Below are 22514 nucleotides of genomic sequence, written 5' to 3'. Positions count from 1 at the left end.
ATTGAGTCCATTTCTGGATGAGCAAAGTATCCTCAGGGTGGGAGGTCACTTGGCTCATGCAACTCTTCATTCCCATGTGAAGCATCCTGCAATCCTGCCAAGAGATAGCCACTTGTCAGTGCTGCTCGTCAAGCACTATCATGAATGAGTACAACACCAAGGACGTGGAATGACTATCAATGAGCTGCGATCCAACGGTATATGGATCCTAGGATGCAGCAATGCAGTTTCCTCTCACATCTACAATTGTGTGAAATGCAGGAAATTCAGAAGATGTACAGAAGAGCAAAGAATGGCAGATCTTCCGAAGGAACGCATGGAGACCACGCCTTCCTTCACATACTGCGGGATGGACTGCTTTAGACCTTTCTATGCCAAGGACGGAAGAAGAGAGTTAAAGCGTTATGGGCTCCTACTCACTTGCATGGGCTCTCGAGCAGTTCACATTGAAATGCTTGATGACTTAACCACCGATGCCTTTATCAATGCCCTGTGTTCATTCATTGCCATACGTGGTAATGTTCATCAAATCAGATGTGATCAAGGCAGCAACTTCATTGGCGCAAAACGCGAGTTTGTGGACGCCCTGAAAGAAATGGATCAAACACGACTGAAGGAACTTGGATGCGAGTTAATCATGAACACCCCATCTTCAAGTCACATGGGTGGTGTTTGGGAAAGGCAAATGCGCACGATACGAAGTGTCTTAACATCCATTCTTGATCAGTCAGACGGAAGACTCGACAGTGCTTCTCTGCGTACCTTTCTCTATGAAGTCATGGCGATTTTAAATAGTAGGCCCCTAACTACGGAATATCTGAATGATCCATTAGGTCCAGAATATCTCACACCAAATCACATCTTGACAATGAAGTCCACAATTATCTTACCACCACCTGGACAGTTCATCAAGGAAGATCTTTATCTCCGCAAGAGATGGCGCAGAGTACAATTCTTAGCCAATGAATTCTGGTCAAGGTGGAAGAAAGAGTACCTCCTAAACCTCCAACACAGACAGAAATGGAATAAAGACAGAATAAACGCAAGGATTAATGACATTGTCATCTTGCAAGATGATACTGCACCACGCAACCAGTAGAAATTGGCAAAGGTTATAGAAGTGTACCCGGGACAGGATGGCCGGGTGAGAAGATTCAAGTTACTGATCAGCGACTCAACCCTGGATGAGAGAGGTAAACGCATCACCAAACCCACCTATCTGGAGAGGCCCATCCATAAGACAGTCACCCTCCTGGAAGCCGATCAAGAAACCTGCAGACCCCTTTCACAGAAATCACCGGTGATTGGTGGGAGTGTAACTGACAATTAACCTGTTAGTCTATGTCGTTTTTTTTTGTTTGAATTGTTTACGTGTTCGCTATGCGGGGGAAATGATAAGACAAGCAGAACTACGTGGCTAATAACTGTTGTAACGGGGATCATTATCGTAGCAGCACACCTTTGAAGTGAAGGCAATCCCGCCCTGTGTTAGCTAAGTTTTCATGTCATCGGGTGTAGTACGTAAAGGTTGAAGTGTGTATGTTAGGATGGTAACGTTATAATAATTAAGGATGAAGCGTGAATTCATGCCAGGAATAATAAGTGTGAAGTTTGATTTCCTCCCTTCTATAAAAAGCAGCCAATGAGGTATTTTTCCTTTATTCGTGTGTTTAATCTGATACTGTTATAGCTCCGGCTAAACTGTTTATGTATGTAAGCACTTCAGAGTTATATCAAGCTAATAAGTTACTCGTAAGACAAGAATGTTGTAAGAGTGTGCTTAACTGTATTTTCATTTACTTTATAGTTCTCACGGAAGGTGATCATTCTGACTAAAACTACAGAATAAAATTCCTTAAAATCAAGGAACGGTTGTGCTCGTGGTTACTGGAGGGAGCTACACTCTAGGGGACAGAACGCATCTCCTTCCTGAGCGGTATGACAGCTGCATGGTCCCATGGTGTTTATACTTGCATACTATTGTTTGTACAGATGAACATGGTACCTTCAGGCGTTTGGAAATTGCTCCCAAGGATGACCCAGACTTGCGGAGGTCTACAATTTTTTTTCTGAGGTCTTGGCTGATTTCTTTTGATTTTCCCATGATGGCAAACTGAGTTTGAAGGTAGGCCTTGAAATACATCCACAGGTACACCTCCAATTGACTCAAAATATGTCAATTAGCCGATCAGAAGCTTCTAAAGCCATGACATCATTTTAGGAATTTTCCAAGCTGTTTAAAGGCACAGTCAACTTAGTGTATGTCAACCTCTGACCCACTGGAATTGTGATATAGTGAATGATAAGTGAAATAATCTGTCTGTACACAATTGTTGGAAAAATTACTTGTGTCATGCACAAAGTAGATGTCCTAACTGACTTGCCAAAACTATAGTTTGTTAACATTACATTTGTGGAGTGGTTGAAAAACGAGTTTTAATGACTCCAACCTAAGTGTATGTAAACTTCCGACTTCAACTGTATGTATGTGAATGGTGTGTAAAGACAATAAGGACAGTAAGTGAATAGAAAAGGTGTGTACAACAGTAGTTATATAGGATGATTCATGACTAGAATACAGTATATACTGTACATATAAAGTGGGTAAAACGTTATGTAAACATTATTAACCTTTTACTGCAGTGTGCTAAATCAGGGTCACTCAAGGTGTTTCTTGGTGGTCTTAAACAAATCTACTTTGAAACAAAAGTATACACCTCACATGCATGGTTATGGGCTTTAAAAAAATAAGACACCTGTACCATGTCAGATAAAATTTACGTTGAAATGTATTACATTTTGAGTTTGCATCCCAATATGTACACTTTATATACGTCACAGAAGACTGAAACAAACAACAAAATCGTTTGACATAGAAACACCGGATTTTCTGCAAGTTTTTCAAATAATGTTTATTAATTATGAAATTATGAAAAATATTAATAACATTCCACCCATTAGGTCACTAGGTCATATGACTGCAGGAAAGGGGTCTACAGTAACTAATGCTCAATGACTCTATGTACATATGGCAGCAGTCTCTAAGGTGCAGGGTAGAGTATCGGCAGGCTAGTGACAGTGTCTAAGGTTCAGGGCAGGGTACTGGTTGGAGGCTGGCTAGTAATTACTGTTTAACAGTCTGATGGCCTGGAGATAAACAGCTTCTATCAGTCTCTCGGTTCCAGCTTTAAAGCACCTGTGATGTCTCCACCTTCTAGATGGTAGCGGGGTGAACAAGCCATGCCTCGGGTGGCTGAGTTCCTTGATGATCTTCTTGGCAGTCCTGTGACACCGGGTGCTGTAGATGTCCTGGAAGGAAAGCAGTGTACCCCCAGTGATGCGTTGGGTCAGATATCCACGGTTCTGATGTTTCAGTCTCCTGTAGCAGGGTGCTTGATGCAACACCAGTGTTGTGGGGTTTGATCCCTCCTGCTGGGCCACATCCACTGATAATGAACTACAAGTCATCATCATAATGATTTGTGATGGATGTCTGATTGGCTCCCCATGGCTGTGCCTCAGATCCAGAAAGACAGGGCATCACACAGTCCTTCTCCCAGAGCCCCAGGGGCCCAGGCTATGAGGATTACAATGTGTTAAAGCCTGATACCACTGACAATGACTCATACAGCCTAATGATACCAGCGCCCATTACCAGACTTCTAGTGGTGCTAATTGCCCACTGTCTGGTTTCATACGGTGTTGCCAGATTACCCTGGCAGTGATTGAATGTGTAAACGAGCAGCCTTTCTGGGAGGTAGGAGTCTTTATGTCTGTATGATGGTGAATGTGCGCTTCTCTGTGACTGCCTATGTTTTCATGAGTAGGAATGTGTGTGTGTGTGTGTGTGTGTGTGTGCAAAATAGACTTGCATACACAGAAGGCCTCTGGATGGATGCACAGGCACACACATGAGGGTCTCTATACAAGTATCATACACAGTCACAAACAAATAGCTGCATGTGCACACACACACATACCCATCCACCTGCCCTTACCCACAAGGCTCAGCTTGAGTTCCTGTGCTCTTTTGTCCCAGTACTGATATATTATTTACCCGACAATAAACAGATCCGGAAGACAGATGGGAAGGAACGTATGTGTGTGTGTGTGCGCATCCGCTCACCTGTGTGTGTGCAGGAGCTTCTGTAAGAGGAAATGTCAAGCATGTCAGACATGCCACAGGAAAGGAAAACGTTTGCTCTCTTTGCGAGCTCAAGATCCTTTCAGGTTAGATTAGTTATCTCAGAAGTACTTCTCACTGCTTTCTCTTTTATTTCTTTTTTTATCTTCTCTCTCTCGCTCTGTCTCTGATCTCGTCTTTTTCATGTTCACTTATTTTATTATGTTATCTTTTCAGTATTATATTATCTGCTACCTCCATTCTAGAAAAAGAAAGCTGTTAAGTTGGGGTGGCAGGTTGCCTAGTGGTTAGAGCGTTGGACTAGTAACCGAAAGGTTGCAAGATTGAATCCCCGAGCTGACAAGGTAAAAATCTGTCGTTCTGCCTCTGAACAAGGCAGTTAACCCACTGTTCCTAGGCCGTCATTGTAAATAAGAATTTGTTCTTAACTGACTTGCCTAGTTAAATAAAATAAAAAATTAAGTTGTTGAGCAGTGGATTTTGGAATTTACCCTCTACCTAAATGTATCACATCCTAGATGTGTTGCTGTGTCTCTGCATATCAGTAAGAAGTGGACCAGGTCAGTCATATCACTTGTGTCACCGTACTTTAAAACCTCATGGCTAAGCAAGACTAGCACCTCCGTGGCTGTGCTCTGTGATTCTGACTCAAGTGACAGTTGTCACTCAGTGTTGTCTTCAAAATGCCTTCCCCCTGTCTGTAAAAATCTTCTACTTGTCAGTTTATGGTTCTTATTCCTCCACCCCTCCGTTCTGCCTCTTCTGTCTTGCTGAAATCAGAAGTGGTGTGTGTGTTGTGTAACAGAACCGCATTGATCAGCTGTTAACAATACTGCAGAGAAGAGAGGGTGAGATCATTTTGCAAGAAAGGGATTGAGAGAGAGGAGAGAGAAGGAAACAGAGTTGTTTTTAAACTGATGTGATTGTACAGGGTTATGCAATGAGCAAATCAAATGAAGGGCGTGTGCGGGCTCTTCTGCCCTGAAAACAACTCTGATGTGTGTGTGTGTGTGTGTGTGAGAGAGAGAGTCACAGTTCCCCCCCCCCCCCTGGTCTGTGACCAGGAGGACATGGTTGTACGTTTGTGTTTGACAGTTGGGCAAGGCGACAGACTGAGTTTCCTGTTTCCTGTTTTCATTCAGTTGTCTAGATGTATCTGCTGCAGCAGTAAGCATCTCTGTGACAAAATTCATATTGGATGCAAATATGCACACTTGATTAGAGGTGAGAGAACAGTCATTAATAATACACATATTTATACATAGAAACAGAGCTCCTTATATATACCATGTTAGTGTAGAATAAGGAACTGGCAAGCTCAACTCAGTATAAACATAAGACATGTATTTCTGTTAGCTAGATCTGTGATCTTTGATTAACGATAGCAACCCTTGTTGCAAATACTGCAGTACATAGATAGACAATTAATTGGATTTCATTCTTCCAATACTTAAAAAAGACACCTTTCCTTGAAGTACTCACTGATCTGGTGGTAAACAAGAAGTGAAAGCAGTGTCCACTTTCTTTCATCTATCCAGTCAGATGATCTGTTATTACTTCCAGGAACCATCCTATCTTTTGAAACAGGGCTAATGCCGAGAGGGAGGATGGAGCAATTAAGCAAAGGATTCTGGGAGCTTGGCCTGCTTTTTATGCTGTGTGTAGCATGTGTTCTCCCTGGCTAGGACCATGTAAACTGGGATGTGTGTGTGTGTGTGTTATTTATTTATTTTATTTGATCATGGGAGAGACCAGGGTCTCATTTTCAATGGTGCCCTGAAGACAACAAATTCAACCCCCCCCCCCCCTCCCCCATCACAATACGTTTGCACAGTTAATCAAAATAGATGAATTTCTCATTTAACAAATTCAATATTAGACTCCTAAACTGACCAGCGGCACAATGGAATCAAGATGCAGGGAGTTCTTTAGGTTATTCAAAAACTGAAGGCAGATTTACCTTATTCGGTGGAGATCCCACAAAAAAATACTAACATATGCAGTGGGGAGAGGCTGATTTAGGGGAAAAGTGTGTGTGTGTGTGTGTGTGTGTGTGTGTGTGTGTGTGTGTGTGTGTGTGTGTGTGTGTGTGTGTGTGTTCATGCATGCATGTGTGCGTCGTGTGTGCTATCTTTGTCTGTAAACTATTGCTGGGCAAAATAATAAGAATTAGACAAGCACCATTATTTCTTTGACACAAAAGATGAAGTGTTGATTTACTTTCCCCCTAACTCAGCCTCTGCCCACTGCATATGTTAACACTTTTTGCAGACAGTCGCACACTGTGTCTGTACCTAGTCAATGGTAGGCTTCGAGGGGACTACTACGGTAGGTACACCTACAGCTCATCCCTTGGCAGTAACACTGTAGATTACTTTTATCACCGACCTCAACCCAGAGTCTCTCAGAGCATTGTCATGACGTTGCCCTCTTTGGGTACAGCGAGCACATTCCCCTCTCTCTGTCTCCTACACTCAGGCTGCTGCGACCTCAGGTCGTAAATTCCTGGAGGAGATTATCTCCTCATGGCCACAGTATAGAGAGAGTGAGTTTTCATGGAGAGAACAAAGGAATTTCTTCCACCTCACAGAACTTGAGGTCCGAACAACATTTATGTTCTGGAGAAGGTATAAAAGATCGGTGAAGAATCCAGCTACGAACTGGTCCGTTTGGTACAATTTTGTGAAACTCATGGGAGACAATACGGCCACAATTCCATAAGGCTGTTTATATAATAGCCTCAGTTATGAGGCTTACATCTAATTGTTGTATAAGATGAATGAGTGAGGATGATACTGTTTGTGAAATTGTGTAATGTGATTTTGGACTGTTTAATGAAGGAAACTCCAATTCCCTTTGGAGTTTAACTAAATCAGAGGATCGCCCATGAGCACAGTTATGGTTGGGCATCCTGGGACAGGCCCTTTGCTGCTCTTCCGAATAAAACCCCCACCCGCGTTTTCTATCACCAGACCGAGCTTCCCTCAATTACGAGATGGCTAAAGGTTGGAGACCAGCTTACCTTGATAACGAGAGGGCCAAGGTTTGAGAGGAGACCATAAACCTGAGTATAAGCTAAGGTTTGAGTAGATGGCTGAATCTTTTAACCATACCACGTGGTTAAACTCTTAGACTATCGATACCGACAGAATAAAAACAAGTCTTTGATAGTAATTACTAGTCTGCAGCTAGGAATTCGGTATCATTGATCACGAAGACCGACAACTGCCGAAACACCTATTCTATAATGACATGAATGAATGTCACTCTGAACTATCCATTCTAATCACGACAGAGACAGAGAGAGGGCAGACAAACTCTCCAACAGAAACTAACTTTTCAACAGAGATCCCGACGACACACTAAGCGTAAATATATATATTGATTGCAATTATTCCTGAGTGAGCGTTCATGTGCAAAGGATTAGCATTTCAATTGTTATAATTATCAACTTTGTAGTGTCTCATCTCAGTTGACCCCCACTTCCCTTTTTGTCCACCAAGCTGCGATACCGGTTTATCCCACTAGGGAAACTCTGTTATCATTTCCTTGTAACTATCTACTGTTTGTTTATGCATTTCTGCAAATGACTTAGTTAGTAAATAAATATTTTAAGACAATTGATGTATGGATGACATAGTGAAGACTGGGTTCGTGCAGATAACCAGCAATTTACGACGTTTGGAATGAGAATAACATGAGATAAATAATTAATTAATTTGAAGACTAAGTGATCAGATATTCAAATATCTGAAAGTTATATTAGGAAAATAATAACTTTATAATCGGAATATTTTCCTTGGTGCCCCGACTTCCTAGTTAATTACAGTTACATGATTAATCAGTTTAATCACGTAATAATAATTACAGAGAGTTATTTGATAAATACGTCTTCAGTTTAATGATGCCAAAGACACGACAGCATTCTCAGTCAGCACACTGACACCCCTATCAGATCCCAGCAAAATCTCCGTCTACTGAACAGTGCAATACTGAATCATGCGAAACCAAAGCTCGAAATAACTGCCTACTATTCAAAAATGCTATAGATGGAAGGAGGATGGTGTAGAAATCTACCAAAAACAATTGGCAACAACAAATTAAATCCATTTTAGACAACTTGGTTTGATGAAGAATGCAAAAACCTAAGAAAGAGAATTGAGAAACCCATCCAACCAAGAAAACCTGAGCCTTCACTATGGTGAAACACTAAAACAGTATAGAAATAACAGCACGTCAGAAAACAGCCCAATGTATTTGAAGAATCCATCAAATCTAAACACTTCTGGGAAAATTGGAACACACTTTAGAGCTACAGTATCTATCCAAAATGGAGATGTATAGATAAACCATTTCAACATTCCTTTTGGCCCTATACCAAAGAACAAACAGCAAAAACATATACATGATCAGTTACAAATCTTAGAATCAACTATTAAAGACAGCCAGAACCCACTGGATTCTCCAATTACACTCAACGCCTGTGGCGTTGATGGTATCCTAAATGAATGATAAAATATACAGACCACAAATTTCAATTGGCAAAACTTAAACTCTTTAACATCATCCTCAGCTCTGGCATCTCCCCCCAATATTTGGAACCAAGGACTAATCACCACAATCCACAAAAGTAGAGACAAATTCGACCCCAATAACTACTGTGGGATAGTCGGCAGGTAGCCTAGTGGTTAGAGCATTGGACTAATAACCGAAAGGTTGCAAGATCGAATCCCCGAGCTGACAAGGTAAAAATCTGTTGTTCTGCCCCTGAACAAGGCAGTTAACCCACCGTTCCTAAGCTGTCATTGAAAATAAGACTTTAAAAATATGCACCAACAGCAACCTTGGGAAAACCTTCTGCATAATCATCAACAGCAGACTCCACACTTCCTCAATAAAAAAAATTCCTGAAAAAATGTCCTGAGCAAATTTCAAATTCCCTTTTTACCAAATTACTGTACGACAGACCACGTATTCTTCCTGCAGACCCTAATTCGCAAAAACAAATAAAGCCAATGCTTTTTTGATTTCAAAAAAGCTTTTGACTCAATTTGGCAGAAGGGTCTGCTATAGAATTTGATGGAAAGTGGTATCGGTGGAAAAACATACAACATTATAAAATCCATGTACTCAAACAACATGTGGTTAAAATTGGCAATAAAAAAACACCGATTTCTTTCCTCAGGGCCATAGGGTGAGACAGGGATGCAGCTTGAGCTCCACCCTCTTCAACATATATATAATCGAATTGGCGAGGGCACTAGAACCGTCTGCAACAGCTGGCCTCACCCAACTAAAATCTGAAGTCAAATGTCTACTGTTTGCTTCTGTCCCGAACCAAGGAGGTTCTACAGCAGTACCTAGATCTTCTGCACAGATTCTGTCAGACCTGAGCCCTGACAGTAAATCTCAGTAAGACAAAAATAATGGTGTTTCAAAAAAGGCCCAGTTGCCAGGACCACAATACAAATTCCATCTAGACACCGTTCTCCTAGAGCACACAAACTATACCTAACTCGGCCTAAACATCAGCACTACAGGTAACTTCCACAAAGCTGTGAACGATTTGAGAGACAAGGCATGAAGGGCCTTTTCCGCCATCAAACGGAACATAAAATTCGACTTCCCAATTAGGATCTGGCTAAAAATACTTGCATCAGTTATAGAATCTATTGACTTCTACGATTGTGAGGTCTGGGGTCCACTCACCAACTAAGAATTCACTAAATGGGACAAACACCAAATTGAGACAGCATGCAGAATTCTGCAAAAACACGTAAAACACCAAATAATGCATGCAGAGCAAAATTAGGACGATACCCACTAATTATCAAAATCCAGAAAAGAGCTGTTAAATTCTACAAACACTTAAAAGGAAGCGATTCCCAAACCTTCCATAACAAAGCAATCAACTACAGAGAGATGAACCTAGAGAATAATCGACTCAGAAAGCTGGTCCTGGGGCTCTGTTCACAAACACAAACAGACCCTACAGAGCCCCAGGACAGCAACTCAATTAGACCCAACCAAATCATGGGAAAACAAAAAGATAATTACTTGACACATTGGAAAGAATTAACCAAAAACAAAGCAAACTGGAATGTGACTTGGCCCTAAACAGAGAGTACACAGTGGCAGAATACCTGACCACTGTGTACTCTCTGTTTAGGGCCAAGTCACATTCCACATGGCAGAATGGCAGAATACCTGACCACTGTGACTGACCCAATATTAAGGAAAGCTTTGACTATGTACAGACCTGGCTCTCGAGAGAAGACAGGCTGGCTCTCGAGAGAAGACAGGCTGGCTCTCTAGAGAAGACAGGCTGGCTCTCTAGAGAAGACAGGCTATGTGCCCACTGCCCACAAAATGAGGTGGAAACTGAGATACACTTCCTAACCTCCTGACAAATGTATGACCATATTAGAGACACATATTTCCCTCAGATTACATAGACCCACAAAGAATTCTAAAATAAATCACATTTTGATGAACTCCAGTATCTATTAGGTGAAATACCAATGTGTGCCATCAAATCAGGAATATTTGTGACCTGTTGCTACAAGAAATGGGCAACCAGTGAAGCACAAACACCATTGTGAATCCAAACTCTATTTATCTGTCTATTTATTTTCCCTTTTGTACCACAACAATTTTCACATTGTTACAACACTGTACATAGCCGTAATATAACATTTGAAATATCTCAAAAAAATGTTGTGAGTAATGTTTACTGTTAATTTCTGATTGTTTATTTCACTTTTGTTTATTATTTATTCCACTTGCTTTTTAATGTTAACACGTTTCCCATGCCAATAGAGCCCTTTGATTTGATTTGAATTAAATTGAATAAAAATCAGTTGCCACTGTGCACAGATTATCCATCACGGTGTACCTCATCTTCCACCATTCACTCACTGTTGTCAGATGCTTTCCTTTTGGAATATCCAAAGATTCCTAGAACTTCACACACATTCGCTGTCCCCCCGGGCTCTGGAGCTTGGCGTTTTCCGGATCACACTCAACTCTCCCATCAGTTCATGAAAGTGGAAGTTCTCGGTTTTCATCCCCGTCTCCGAGCTGTTGAATATTTCAATGTGTTGTTAGGAACAGGAACGATGAATTATAGAGGAGCACCAACTGAAAAGTCAACTTTAAAGTATAGATGTAAGACTACTTGAAGGCAAGTACAGTCAGGTCCATATAATTATTGGCACCCTTGATAAAGATTAGCAAAAAATACTTTTTATAGCCCTCAGAACAGCCTCAATTTGTTGGGGCATGGACTGTACAAGGTGTCGAAAGCATTCCTTAGGGATGCTATCACATGTTGACTCCAATGCTTCCCACAGTTGTGTCAAGTTGGCTGGAAGTCTTTTGGGTGGTGGACCATTCTTGATACACATGGTAAACTGTTGGGCGTGAAAAACCCAGCAGTGTTGCAACACTTGACACACTCAAACCAGTGCGCCTGGCACCTACAGTACTATCATACCCCGTTCAAATGCTCATCAATATTTTGTCTTGCCCATTTACCCTCTGAATGTCACACATACACAATCCCTGTCTCAAGGCTTACATTTTTTTTAACCTGTCTCCTCCCCTTTATCTATACTGATTGAAGTGGATTTAACAGGTGACGTCAATAGGGGATCATAGCTTTCACCTGGATTCACCTGGTCAGTCTGTCATGGAAAGAGCAGGTGTTCCTAATGTTTTGTACACTCAGTGTATAACTCAGTATTTGCATAAATAAATTATACCCCAGCTGACAAAATTATACAAATACTGAGCTATATTGTATGCTCAAAAAAAATTGACATTATACTATTTTATACTAATACAATTGCTCAGAGAACAATATTTTGTTAAACAAGTAATAAAAAAGATCTCAAAAAGATAGGGGTCAAAATTATTGGCACCCCTGTTTTCAATACTCTAGCACCGTTACCTTCTGAGGATAATGACACTGAGCCTTTTCCTACAATATTTTATGAGACTGGATAACACGACGGGAGGGATCTTATACTTTACCTCCGTACAGAATCTTCCCAGATCCTTGATATCCTTCGTCTGCTCTTATGGACTTCCTCTTCAATTAAAACCACAGGTTTTCAATGGGGTTCAAGTCCTGTAACTGAAATGCCATTGCAAAATGACATTTTGTGGTCAATTAAGCATTTCTTTGTGGATTTTAATTCATGCGTGGGGTTATTGTCTTGCTGAAAGATCCAGTTGCGGCCAAGTGTCAGCCTCCTGGCAGAGGCAAACAGGTTTTTGGCTAAAATGTCCTCGTACTGAGTAAAGTTAATGATGCTGTTTACCTTAACATGACCAGTGGAAGCAAAATAGCCCCATAACATCAAAGATGCACCACCATATTTTATCGTAGATGTCTCAAAGCTTTCTGCTTATGCTTCCGTTTTTCAACGCTAAATCCACCACTGGTATGTGTGGAGTTTGATAAACGGCATTCGCACTTGGATTAGGTTTTGGAGCAGTGGCTTCTTCCTTGCTGAGCGGCCTTTCAGTTACATCGATATAGGACTCGTTTTACTGTGGATATAGATACTTTTGTACCTGTTTCCTCCAGCATCTTCACAAGGTCCTTTGCTGTTGTTCTGGGATTGATTTGCACTTTTCGCACCAAACTATGTTCATCTTTAGGAGACAGAACACCTCTCCTTCCTGAGCGGTATGACGGCTGCATGGTTCCATTGTGTTTATTCTTGCGTACTATTGTTTGTACAGATGAACGTTGTACCTTCAGGCGTTTGAACCAGACTTGTGGAGGTCTACAATTTCTTTTCTGAGGACTTGGCTGATTTCTTTTGATTTTCCAATGATATCAAGCAAAGAGGCACTGAGTTTGAAGGTAGGCCTTGAAATACATCCACAGATACACCTCCAATTGACTCAAATTATGTCAATTAGCCTATCAGAAGCTTCTAAAGCCATGACATAATTTTCTGGAATTTTCCAAGCTGTTTAAAGGCACAGTCAACTTAGTGTATGTCAACTTCTGTCCCACTGGAATTGTGATACAGTGAATGATAAGTGAAATAATCTGTCTGTAAACAATTGTTGGAAAAATGACTTGTGTAATGCACAAAGTAGATGTCCTAACTGACTTGCTAAAACTAAAGTTTGTTAACAAGAAATTTGTGGAGTGGTTGAAAAACGTGTTTTAATGACTCCAACCTAAGTGTATGTAAACTTCCGACTTCAACTGTATGTAGAAAAGTACCTCAAAATATGGTGGTGGATATTTTATGTTGTGGGGCTATTTTGCTTCCACTGGTCCTGGAGCCCTAGATGTTTTTTTTAAATTACTTGTTCTCTGAGCAATTGTATTAGTATAAAATAATATAGAGCATGCAATATAGCTTATTTTATACTGTCTTTTTTGTTAATCTTTATCAAGAGTGCCAACATTTATGGACCTGACATATGTAGATGTAGAATTGACTAGAATAGCACATAGGAGATGCAGCTGTGTTGCATTGCCATTGTTCTATTCATGACACTCCTTAGCTACAGTGTATGTGCATCACCAGCGTAACAATACCTGATTAATTCAACTGAGAAGGGTAATATAGATGTCAAATAAAGATCAGGTGAAGTGTCCACTCCATCTATTCACTTTCTATGTTGACGTGGCTAATACCTTTGTTGTCATTCTCTCTCTCTCTCCTCCAGCTCCACACTAAGAGTCCAGAGACTGAAGAGATAATCACACAGGAAAGGATCCTTCCAAAACACACATAGGGATCTGATCTGCAGAGAGTGTGTGTGTGTGTGAGGAGGACGTGTGGTATTTGTTCTTAACCCCCTCCACCCCTCCACTCCTTACCCAAAATCCCATTCTCCAACCTCCCTTACCCCCTGACCCTTAACCCCCAGCCATGATGTCGGGGAAGGGGAAGGCTAGCCCGCGTCACCGGCCATGGTCCGTGTACCGGGCTAACACCTTTGACCTCTCGGCTGAGATAATGGGGCTGACTCTGGCAGGTAAGGGCCATGTTACCATAGTTACCGTAGTAACAGTATTCCTGTATGTTTGCCCACTGAAAATAAGTATGCGCATAAACTTGCCTTTTTTGTCGCTGTAGTTGTAAAAAATATATATAAATATCTTGTGTTCTTGTAGGTAACAGTCAGGACCCAGATGAGCCAGTGCTGGAGTTCAGCCTGGGTGAGTGATGTTGCTGAAATCCTTCTCACTCTGGTTCAATTGTCTTTGATATTTAGAACAGTACCAGGGTTTCTGTTAGCGGTTAATAGCCGGCTTTTGTCCAGTTAAAAAAATTGAAAAGCCCATAAATAAAATTGCCGCTGGTCAATTGTCAGGGTCCCATTACGAAATTATGCTTTTTAGCCTATTCATTGATGGAAATACCAGTCGATGGAAATACATTTGACTGGTCATGCTTATCGGTCTATAGGTTAATTTGCATGATTTAATGGAATTAAATTGGCGCGTGTACAGTATATTTGTTATGTAGGCTATCTTATTTATCACACGCTGTCAGACAGAGCAAGAGCTGCTGCTGCAACATCTTGTGGTGCTTTCAAGACAACTGTAAACTCTGAAAAATACAAGGTCAAATCGTGATGTCAGTGATCTTCAGGTAGGAAAGTCGGCGCTCTAGAAAGAGGCCTGAATGTTTTAATACATATTATGAGGCATGTCTTAACTTTCTTCAAAGTAGCCATTTAGATCTCCTCTCTTTCTAAATTTGTAACTGATATTTTCAGCTCTGTCACATGAAACCACTCGAATGTGCAGTGCCCTTTTGACAACAGTGTGTTGCTGCTTATTGCATTATGGAATGAACACCCGCGCGTAGCCTACTGCCTTGTGCACATCGCTTATAATGTGAAGAAATAATAGTTTAGCAACATTTTAAGCTAAACGTTCTCATCTGTTACATCAGACTTTTGCTAGGCCAACTGGTTGTATGAATTATGAATCTGTCCCAGAGTTTGGAATAAACAATATCTTTCTCGACAAGCTGATCAATAGAATAAGTAGCCTAAACTTTTCTACTATAGTAGGTTGACATAGGCTAGTGATTTTGCTGTTTGTTACACATGTTGTTGGCTGAGATAAAGTAAGTGTGGCGCCGAAGAACATGGCTGAGGTTTTACATTATCCCAACCAATTGTGCTATTTTGTTTGTTTTTTGAGTTTTTTGTAACTTATTTTTTTACTTATTGTGTACATAATGTTGCTGCTACCTTCTCTTATGACTGAAAATAACTTCTGGACATCAGAACAGCGATTACTCACCGCGGACTGGAACAAACTTTTTCCTTTAAAGAGTCCAACGAGAAGGATATCCTGCTTTCACTGGAACAGACCCAGATCCCCATCATTTGCTTGAAGAAAAGATGCAGGAAAAAGGGCCGCGGATCGGGCTGCCCAAGAGTAAACTCCCACTGCCATTCGTTCTTCTTGCTAACGTGCAATCACTGGAAAATAAAATTAATGACGTACGATTAAGATTATCCTACGGGACATTAAAAACTGTAATATTTTATGTTTCACCGAGACGTGGCTGAACGACGATACGGATAATATAGAGCTGGCGGGATTTTCCATACACCGGCAGAACAGAGAATTAGAATCTGATTAGACAAGGTGTGGGGGTGTGTGTCTATTTGTCATAACAGCTGGTGTGCGATGTCTAATATTAAATAAGTCTTGAGGTATTGCTCGCCTGAGGTACCTTATGATAAGCTGTAGACCACTGTCACGCCCTGACCTTAGACAGCCGTTTTATTTCTCTATTTGTTTAGGTCAGGGTGTGATGTGGGGTGGGAATTCTATGTTTTGTTTTCTATGTTTCTTTATTTCTATGTTTTGGCTGGGTATGGTTCTCAATCAGGGACAGCTGTCTATCGTTGTCTCTGATTGGGAATCATACTTAGGTAGCCCTTTTTCCCTCCTTTCAGTGTGGGTAGTTATCTTTGTTAGTGGCACTTAGCCCTGTAAGCTTCACGGTTGTTTTCTTCGTTTGTTGTTTTGTTGGCGACATTTTAAATAAAAAGGAAATGTACGCTCACAACGCTGCATTTTGGTCTTCTTCCAGCAACGGCCGTGACAACCACACTATCTACCAAGAGAGTCTCATCTATATTATTTGTAGCCGTCTATTTATCACCACAGAACGAAGCTGGCACTAAGACCGCTCTCAACCAACGCTATAAGGCCATAAGCAAAGAAGAAAATGCTCTCCCAGAAGCAGCTCTCCTAGTGGCCGGGGACTTTAATGCAGGCAAACTTATATCAGTTTTACCAAATTTTTACCAGCATGTCACATGTGCAACCAGAGGAAAAAAATCCTAGACCACTTTTACTCTACACACAGAGATGCATACAAAGCTCTCCCCCACCCTCCATTTGGCAAATCTGACCATAATTCTATCCTCCTGATTCATGCTTACCAGCAAAAACTAAAGCAAGAAGTACCAGTGATTCGCTCAATACGGAATTGGTCAGATGACACAGATGCTACACTACAGGACTGTTTTGCTAACACAGACTGGAATATGTTCCGAGATTCATCCAATGCCATTGAGGAGTACACCACCTCAGTCATCCGCTTCATCAATAAGTGCATCGACGATGTCATCCCCACTGTGACCATTCGTACATATCCCAACCAGAAGCCATGGATTACAGGCAACATCCGCCCTGAGCTAAAGGCTAGAGCTGCCGCTTTCAAGGAGCGGGAGACTAATCCGGAAGTTTATAAGAAATCCCGCTATGCCCTCAGACGAACCATCAAACAAGCAAAGTGTCAATACAGGATTGATTGAATCCTACTACACCAGCTCTGACGCTCGTCAGATGTGGCAGGGCTTGAGATCTATCAATGACTACAAAGGGAACCCCAGATGCGAGCTGCCCAGTGACGCAAGCCTACCAGACGAGCTAAATGCCTTTTATGCTCGCTTCGAGGCAAGCAACACTGAAGCATGAACAAGAGCTCCAGCTGTTCTGGATGACTGTGTGATAATGCTCTCGGTAGCCAATGTGAACAAAACCTTTAAACAGGTCAACATTCACAAGCCGCTGGGCCAGACGGATTTCTGGACGTGTACTCAAAGCATGTGCGGACCACCTGTCAAGTGTCTTCATTGACATTTTCATCCTCTCCCTGACCGAGTCTGTAATACCTACATGTTTCAAGCAGACCACCATAGTCCCTGTGCCCAAGGAAGCGAAGATAACCTGCCTAAATGATTACCACCCCGTAGCACTCACATCAGTAGCCATGAAGTGCTTTGACAGGCTGATCATGAAGCTCATCATGAAGCTCATCACTAAGCTAAGGACTCTGGGACTAAACACCTCCCTCTGCAACTGGATCCTGGACTTCCTGACGGGCCACCCCCAGGTGGTAAGAGTAGGCAACAACATGTCTGCCACACTGATCCTTAACACTGGGGCCCCTCAGGGGTGTGTACTTAGTCCCCTCCTGTACTCCCTGTTCACCCACGACTGCGTGGCCAAACATGACTCCAACACCATCATTAAGTTTGCTGACGACACAACAGTGGTTGGCCTGATCACCGACAACGATGAGACGGCCTATAGGGAGGAGGTCAGAGAACTGGCAGTGTGGTGCCAGCACAACAACCTCTCCCTCAATGTTTTAATTTTTTATTTCACCTTTATTTAACCAGGTAGGCCAGTTGAGAAGAAGTTCTCATTTACAACTGCGACCTGGCCAAGATAAAGCAAAGCAGTGCGACAAAAACAACAACACAGAGTTACACATAAACAAACGTACAGTCAATAACACAATAGAAAAATCTATGTACAGTGTGTGCAAATGTAGAAGAGCAGGGAGGTAAGGCAATAAATAGGCCATATAGGAAAAATTATTACAATTTAGCATTAACACTGGAGTGATAGATGTGCAGATGATGACTTTGAGGATGACCAGTGAAATATACCTGCTGGAGCGTGTGCTACGGGTGGGTGTTGCTAGGGTGACCAGTGAGCTGAGATAAGGCGGGGCTTTACCTAGCAAAGACTTACAGATGACCTGAAGCCAGTGGGTTTGGCGACGAATATATAGTGAGGGCCAGCCAACGAGAGCATACAGGTCGCAGTGGTGGGGAGTATATGGGGCATTGGTGACAAAACGGATGGCACTGTGATAGACTACATCCAGTTTGTTGAGTAGAGTGTTGGAGGCTATTTTGTAAATTACATCGCCAAAGTCAAGGATCGGTAAGATAGTTTGTTTACGAGGATGTGTTTGGCAGCATGAGTGAAGGATGCTTTGTTTGTGAAATACGAAGCCGATTCTAGATTTAATTTTGGATTGGAGATGCTTAGTGTGAGTCTGGATGGAGAGTTTACAGTCTAACCAGACACCTAGGTGTTTGTGACACCTCGGAGTGTGGTGTCAGGAAAATAACCTCACACTCAACGTCAACAAAACAAAGGAGATGATTGTGAACTTCAGGAAACAACAGAGGGAGCACCCCCCTATCCACATAGAGAGGGTAGTAAGCGGAGAGGGTAGTAAGTTTTAAGTTCCTCGACGTACACATCACGGACAAACTGAATTGGTCCACCCACACAGACAGCGTTGTGAAGAAGGCGCAACAGCACCTCTTCAACCTCAGGAGGCTGAAGAAATTTGTCTGGTACGGCAACTGCTCCGCCCACAACCGTAAGGCTCTCCAGAGGGTAGTGAGGTCTGCACAACGCATCACCGGGGGCAAACTACCTGCCCTCCAGGACACCTACACCACCCGATGTCACAGGAAGGCCATAAAGATCATCAAGGACAACAACCACCCGAGCCACTGCCTGTTCACCCCGCTATCATCCAGAAGGCGAGGTCAGTACAGGTGCATCAAAGCAGGGACCGAGAGACTGAAAAACAGCTTCTATCTCAAGGCCATCAGACTGTTAAACAGCCACCACTAACATTTAGTGGCCGCTGCCAACATACTGACTCAACTCCAGCCACTTTAATAATAGGAATTGATGGAAATGTATGTAAAAATTTATCACTAGCCACTTTAAACAATGCCACTTAATATAATGTTTACATACCCTACATTACTCATCTCATATGCATATGTATATGTATATACTGTACTTTATATCATCTACTGCATCTTGCCATCTTTATGTAATACATGTAACACTAGCCACTTTAAACTATGCCACTTTATGTTTATATACCCTACATTACTCATCTCATATGTATATACTGTACCATCTACTGCATCTTGCCTATGCCGTTCTGTACCATCACTCATTCATATATCTTTATGTACATATTCTTTATCCCTTTACACTTATGTGTGTATAATGTAGTAGTTGTGGAATTGTTAGGTTAGATTACTCGTTGGTTATTACTGCATTGTCGGAATTAGAAGCACAAGCATTTCGCTACACTCGCATTAACATCTGCTAACCATGTGTATGTGACAAATAAGATTTGATTTGATTTGTAGTTGTCCACATATTCTAAGTCAGGACCATCCAGAGTTGTGATGCTAGTCGGGCGGGTGGGTGCGGGCAGCAATCAGTTGAAGAGCATGCATTTAGTTTTACTAGCATTTAAAAGCAGTTGGAGGCCACAGAAGGAGTGTTATATGGCATTGAAGTTCATTTGGAGGTTTGTTAACACAATGTCCAAAAAAGGGCCAGATGTATACAGAATGGTGTCGTCTGCATAGAGGTTGATCAGAGAATCACCAGCAGCAAGAGTGACATCATTGATGTATACAGAGAAAGAATCGGCCTGAGAATTGAACCCTGTAGCACCCCCATAGAGACTGCCAGAGGTCCGGACAACAGGCCCTCCGATTTGACACACTGAACTCTGTCGGAGAAGTAGTTGGTGAACCAGGCGAGGCAGTCATTTGAGAAACCAATGCTGTTGAGTCTGCAGATAAGAATGCAGTGATTGACAGAATCAAAAGCCTTGGCCAGGTTGATGAAGATGGTTGCACAGTATTGTCTTTTATCGTTGGCGGTTATGATATTGTTTAGGACCTTGAGCGTGGCTGAGGTGCAACCGTAACCAGCTCGGAAACCAGATCGCATAGTGGAGAATGTACGGTGTGATTCGAAATGGTCGGTTATCTGTTTGTTAACTTGGCTTTCAAAGATTTTGGGAAGGCAGGGCAGGATGGATATAGGTCTATAACAGTTTGGGTCTAGAGTGTCTCCCCCTTTGAAGAGGGGGATGACCGCAGCAGCTTTCCAATCTTTGGGGATCTCAGACCATACGAAAGAGAGGTTGAACAGGCTAGTAAAAGGGGTTGCAACAATTTCAGCTGATCATTTTAGAAGAGAGGGTCCAGATTGTCTAGCCCAGCTGATTTGTAGGGATCCAGATTTTGAGGCTCTTTCAGAACATCAGCTGTCTGGATTTGGGTGAAGGAGAAGTGGGGGGGGGGGGGGGGGGGGCTTGGGCAAGTTGCTGCAGGGGGTGCTGAGCTGAAGGACAGGGTAGGGGTAGCCTGGCCAGCCGTAGGAAAATGCTTATTGAAATTATTGATTATCGTAGATTTATCGGTGGTGACAGTGTTTCCTAGCCTCAGTCCAGTGGGCAGCTGGAAGGAGGTGCTCTTTTCTCCATGGACTTTACAGTGTCCCAAAACTTTCTGGAATTAGTGCTACAGAATGCAAATTTCTGTTTGAAATAGCTAGCCTTAGCTTTCCTAACTGACTGAGTATATTGGTTCCTGACTTCCCTGAAAAGTTGCATATCGCAGGGGCTATTCGATGCTAATGCAGAACACCACAGGATGTTTTTGTGCTGGTCAAGGGCAGTCAAGTCTGGAGTCAACCAAGGGCTATATCTGTTCTTAGTTCTACATTTTTTGAATGGGGCATGCTTATTTAAGATGGCGAGGAAAGCATTTTTAAAGAGCAACCAGGCATCCTCTACTGACGGGATGAGGTCAATATCCTTCCAGGATACCCGAGCCAGGTCGATTAGAAAGGCCTGCTTGCTGAAATGTTTTAGGGAGCATTTGATATTGATGAGGGGTGGTTGTTTGACCGCAGACCCATTACGCACGCAGGCAATGAGGCAGTGATCGCTGAGATCCTGGTTGAAGACAGCAGAGGCGTATTTTAATGTGAGCAAGACAAAGGAGCTGATTGCGGACTACAGGAAAAGGCGGGCCGAACAGGCCCCCACTAACATCGACGGGGCTGTAGTGGAGCGGGTCGAGAGTTTCAAGTTCCTTTGTGTCCACATCACCAACGAACTATCATGGTCCAAACATACCAAGTCAGTCGTGAAGAGGGCACGACAAAACCTTTTCCCCCTCACAAGACTGAATAGATTTGGCATTGGTCCCCAGATCCTCAAAAGGTTCTACAGCTGCACCATCGAGAGCATCCTGACCGGTTGCATCACCGCCTGGTATGGCAACTGCTCGGCATCTGACCATAAGGCGCTACAGAGGGTAGTGCGTACGGCCCAGTACATCACTGGGGCCAAGTTTACTGCCATCCATACTGCCATTAATTGTTCAGCAGTCTTATGGATTGGGGGTAGAAGCTGTTGAGGAGCCTTTTGGTCCTGGACTTGGCGTTCCGGGTACCGAAAACAGTTATAGACTGTTTTCTCTGCTACCACACGGCAAGCGGTACCCGGAACGCCAAGTCTAGGACCAAAAGGCTCCTCAACAGCTTCTACCCCCAAGCCATAAGACTGCTGAACAATTAATCAAATCGCCACCGGACTATTTACATTGACCCCCTCCATTTTGTACACTGCTGCTACTCACTCTTTATTATCTATGCAAAGTCACTTCACCTCCACCTACATGTACAAATTACCTCAACTAACCTGTACCCCCGCACACTGACTCGGTATCGGTACCCGCTATATATAGCCTCGTTATTGTTATTATTTTTTGTTACTTTTTATTATTATTTTTTACTTTAGTCTATTTGAGAAATATTTTCTTAACTCTTCTTGAACTGCACTGTTGGTTAAGCATTTCACGGTCAGGTATACACTTGTTGTATTCGGCGCATGTGATAAGTAAAGTTTGATTTGATTTTAGTCTAACATTTTCAAAGTGCACATAAGAATTCGGTAATTCGGTAAGAAGGACCGCACATCATTGCAACCTCGACTTGTATGTTCTGTTAATAGGAATTACCATATTCTAAATTAGATTGATGTCATTCTGAGCACTGTGGGCGGACGCCCTAGTCAGGTTACGCACCCAATGCATATGGATCCGGTAAATTTCTTAAATGTCCGGTCAATTAAAATGTTGCCTGTTAAATGGAAACCCTGAACAGTACCCATTGATTCTTGAAGAATAAAGCTTATAAATGCCTTATTAGTTTAGTACAACT

At 42.3% G+C, this 22514-nt stretch overlaps 1 protein-coding gene across 5 annotated transcripts in view; it reads left to right on the top strand.

The window, feature by feature from the left end:
• The window catches only part of LOC129816765 (inositol polyphosphate-4-phosphatase type I A-like), a 55942-nt gene that overhangs the window by 7424 nt on the left and 26004 nt on the right, over window positions 1-22514 (top strand). For all 5 annotated transcript variants that reach the window (XM_055871638.1, XM_055871636.1, XM_055871635.1 and 2 more), the window contains exons 2-3: window positions 13844-14155; window positions 14295-14339. In XM_055871638.1, coding sequence (XP_055727613.1) covers window positions 14050-14155; window positions 14295-14339 — 151 coding nt within the window. In that variant the 5' untranslated portion in view covers window positions 13844-14049. The remainder of the gene's footprint in view (window positions 1-13843; window positions 14156-14294; window positions 14340-22514) is intronic.

The sequence above is a fragment of the Salvelinus fontinalis genome, chromosome 19 (assembly GCF_029448725.1).
Source record: "Salvelinus fontinalis isolate EN_2023a chromosome 19, ASM2944872v1, whole genome shotgun sequence".
Classification (NCBI taxonomy): domain Eukaryota; kingdom Metazoa; phylum Chordata; class Actinopteri; order Salmoniformes; family Salmonidae; genus Salvelinus; species Salvelinus fontinalis.
This window is presented reverse-complemented; position numbering and strand designations above follow the sequence as displayed.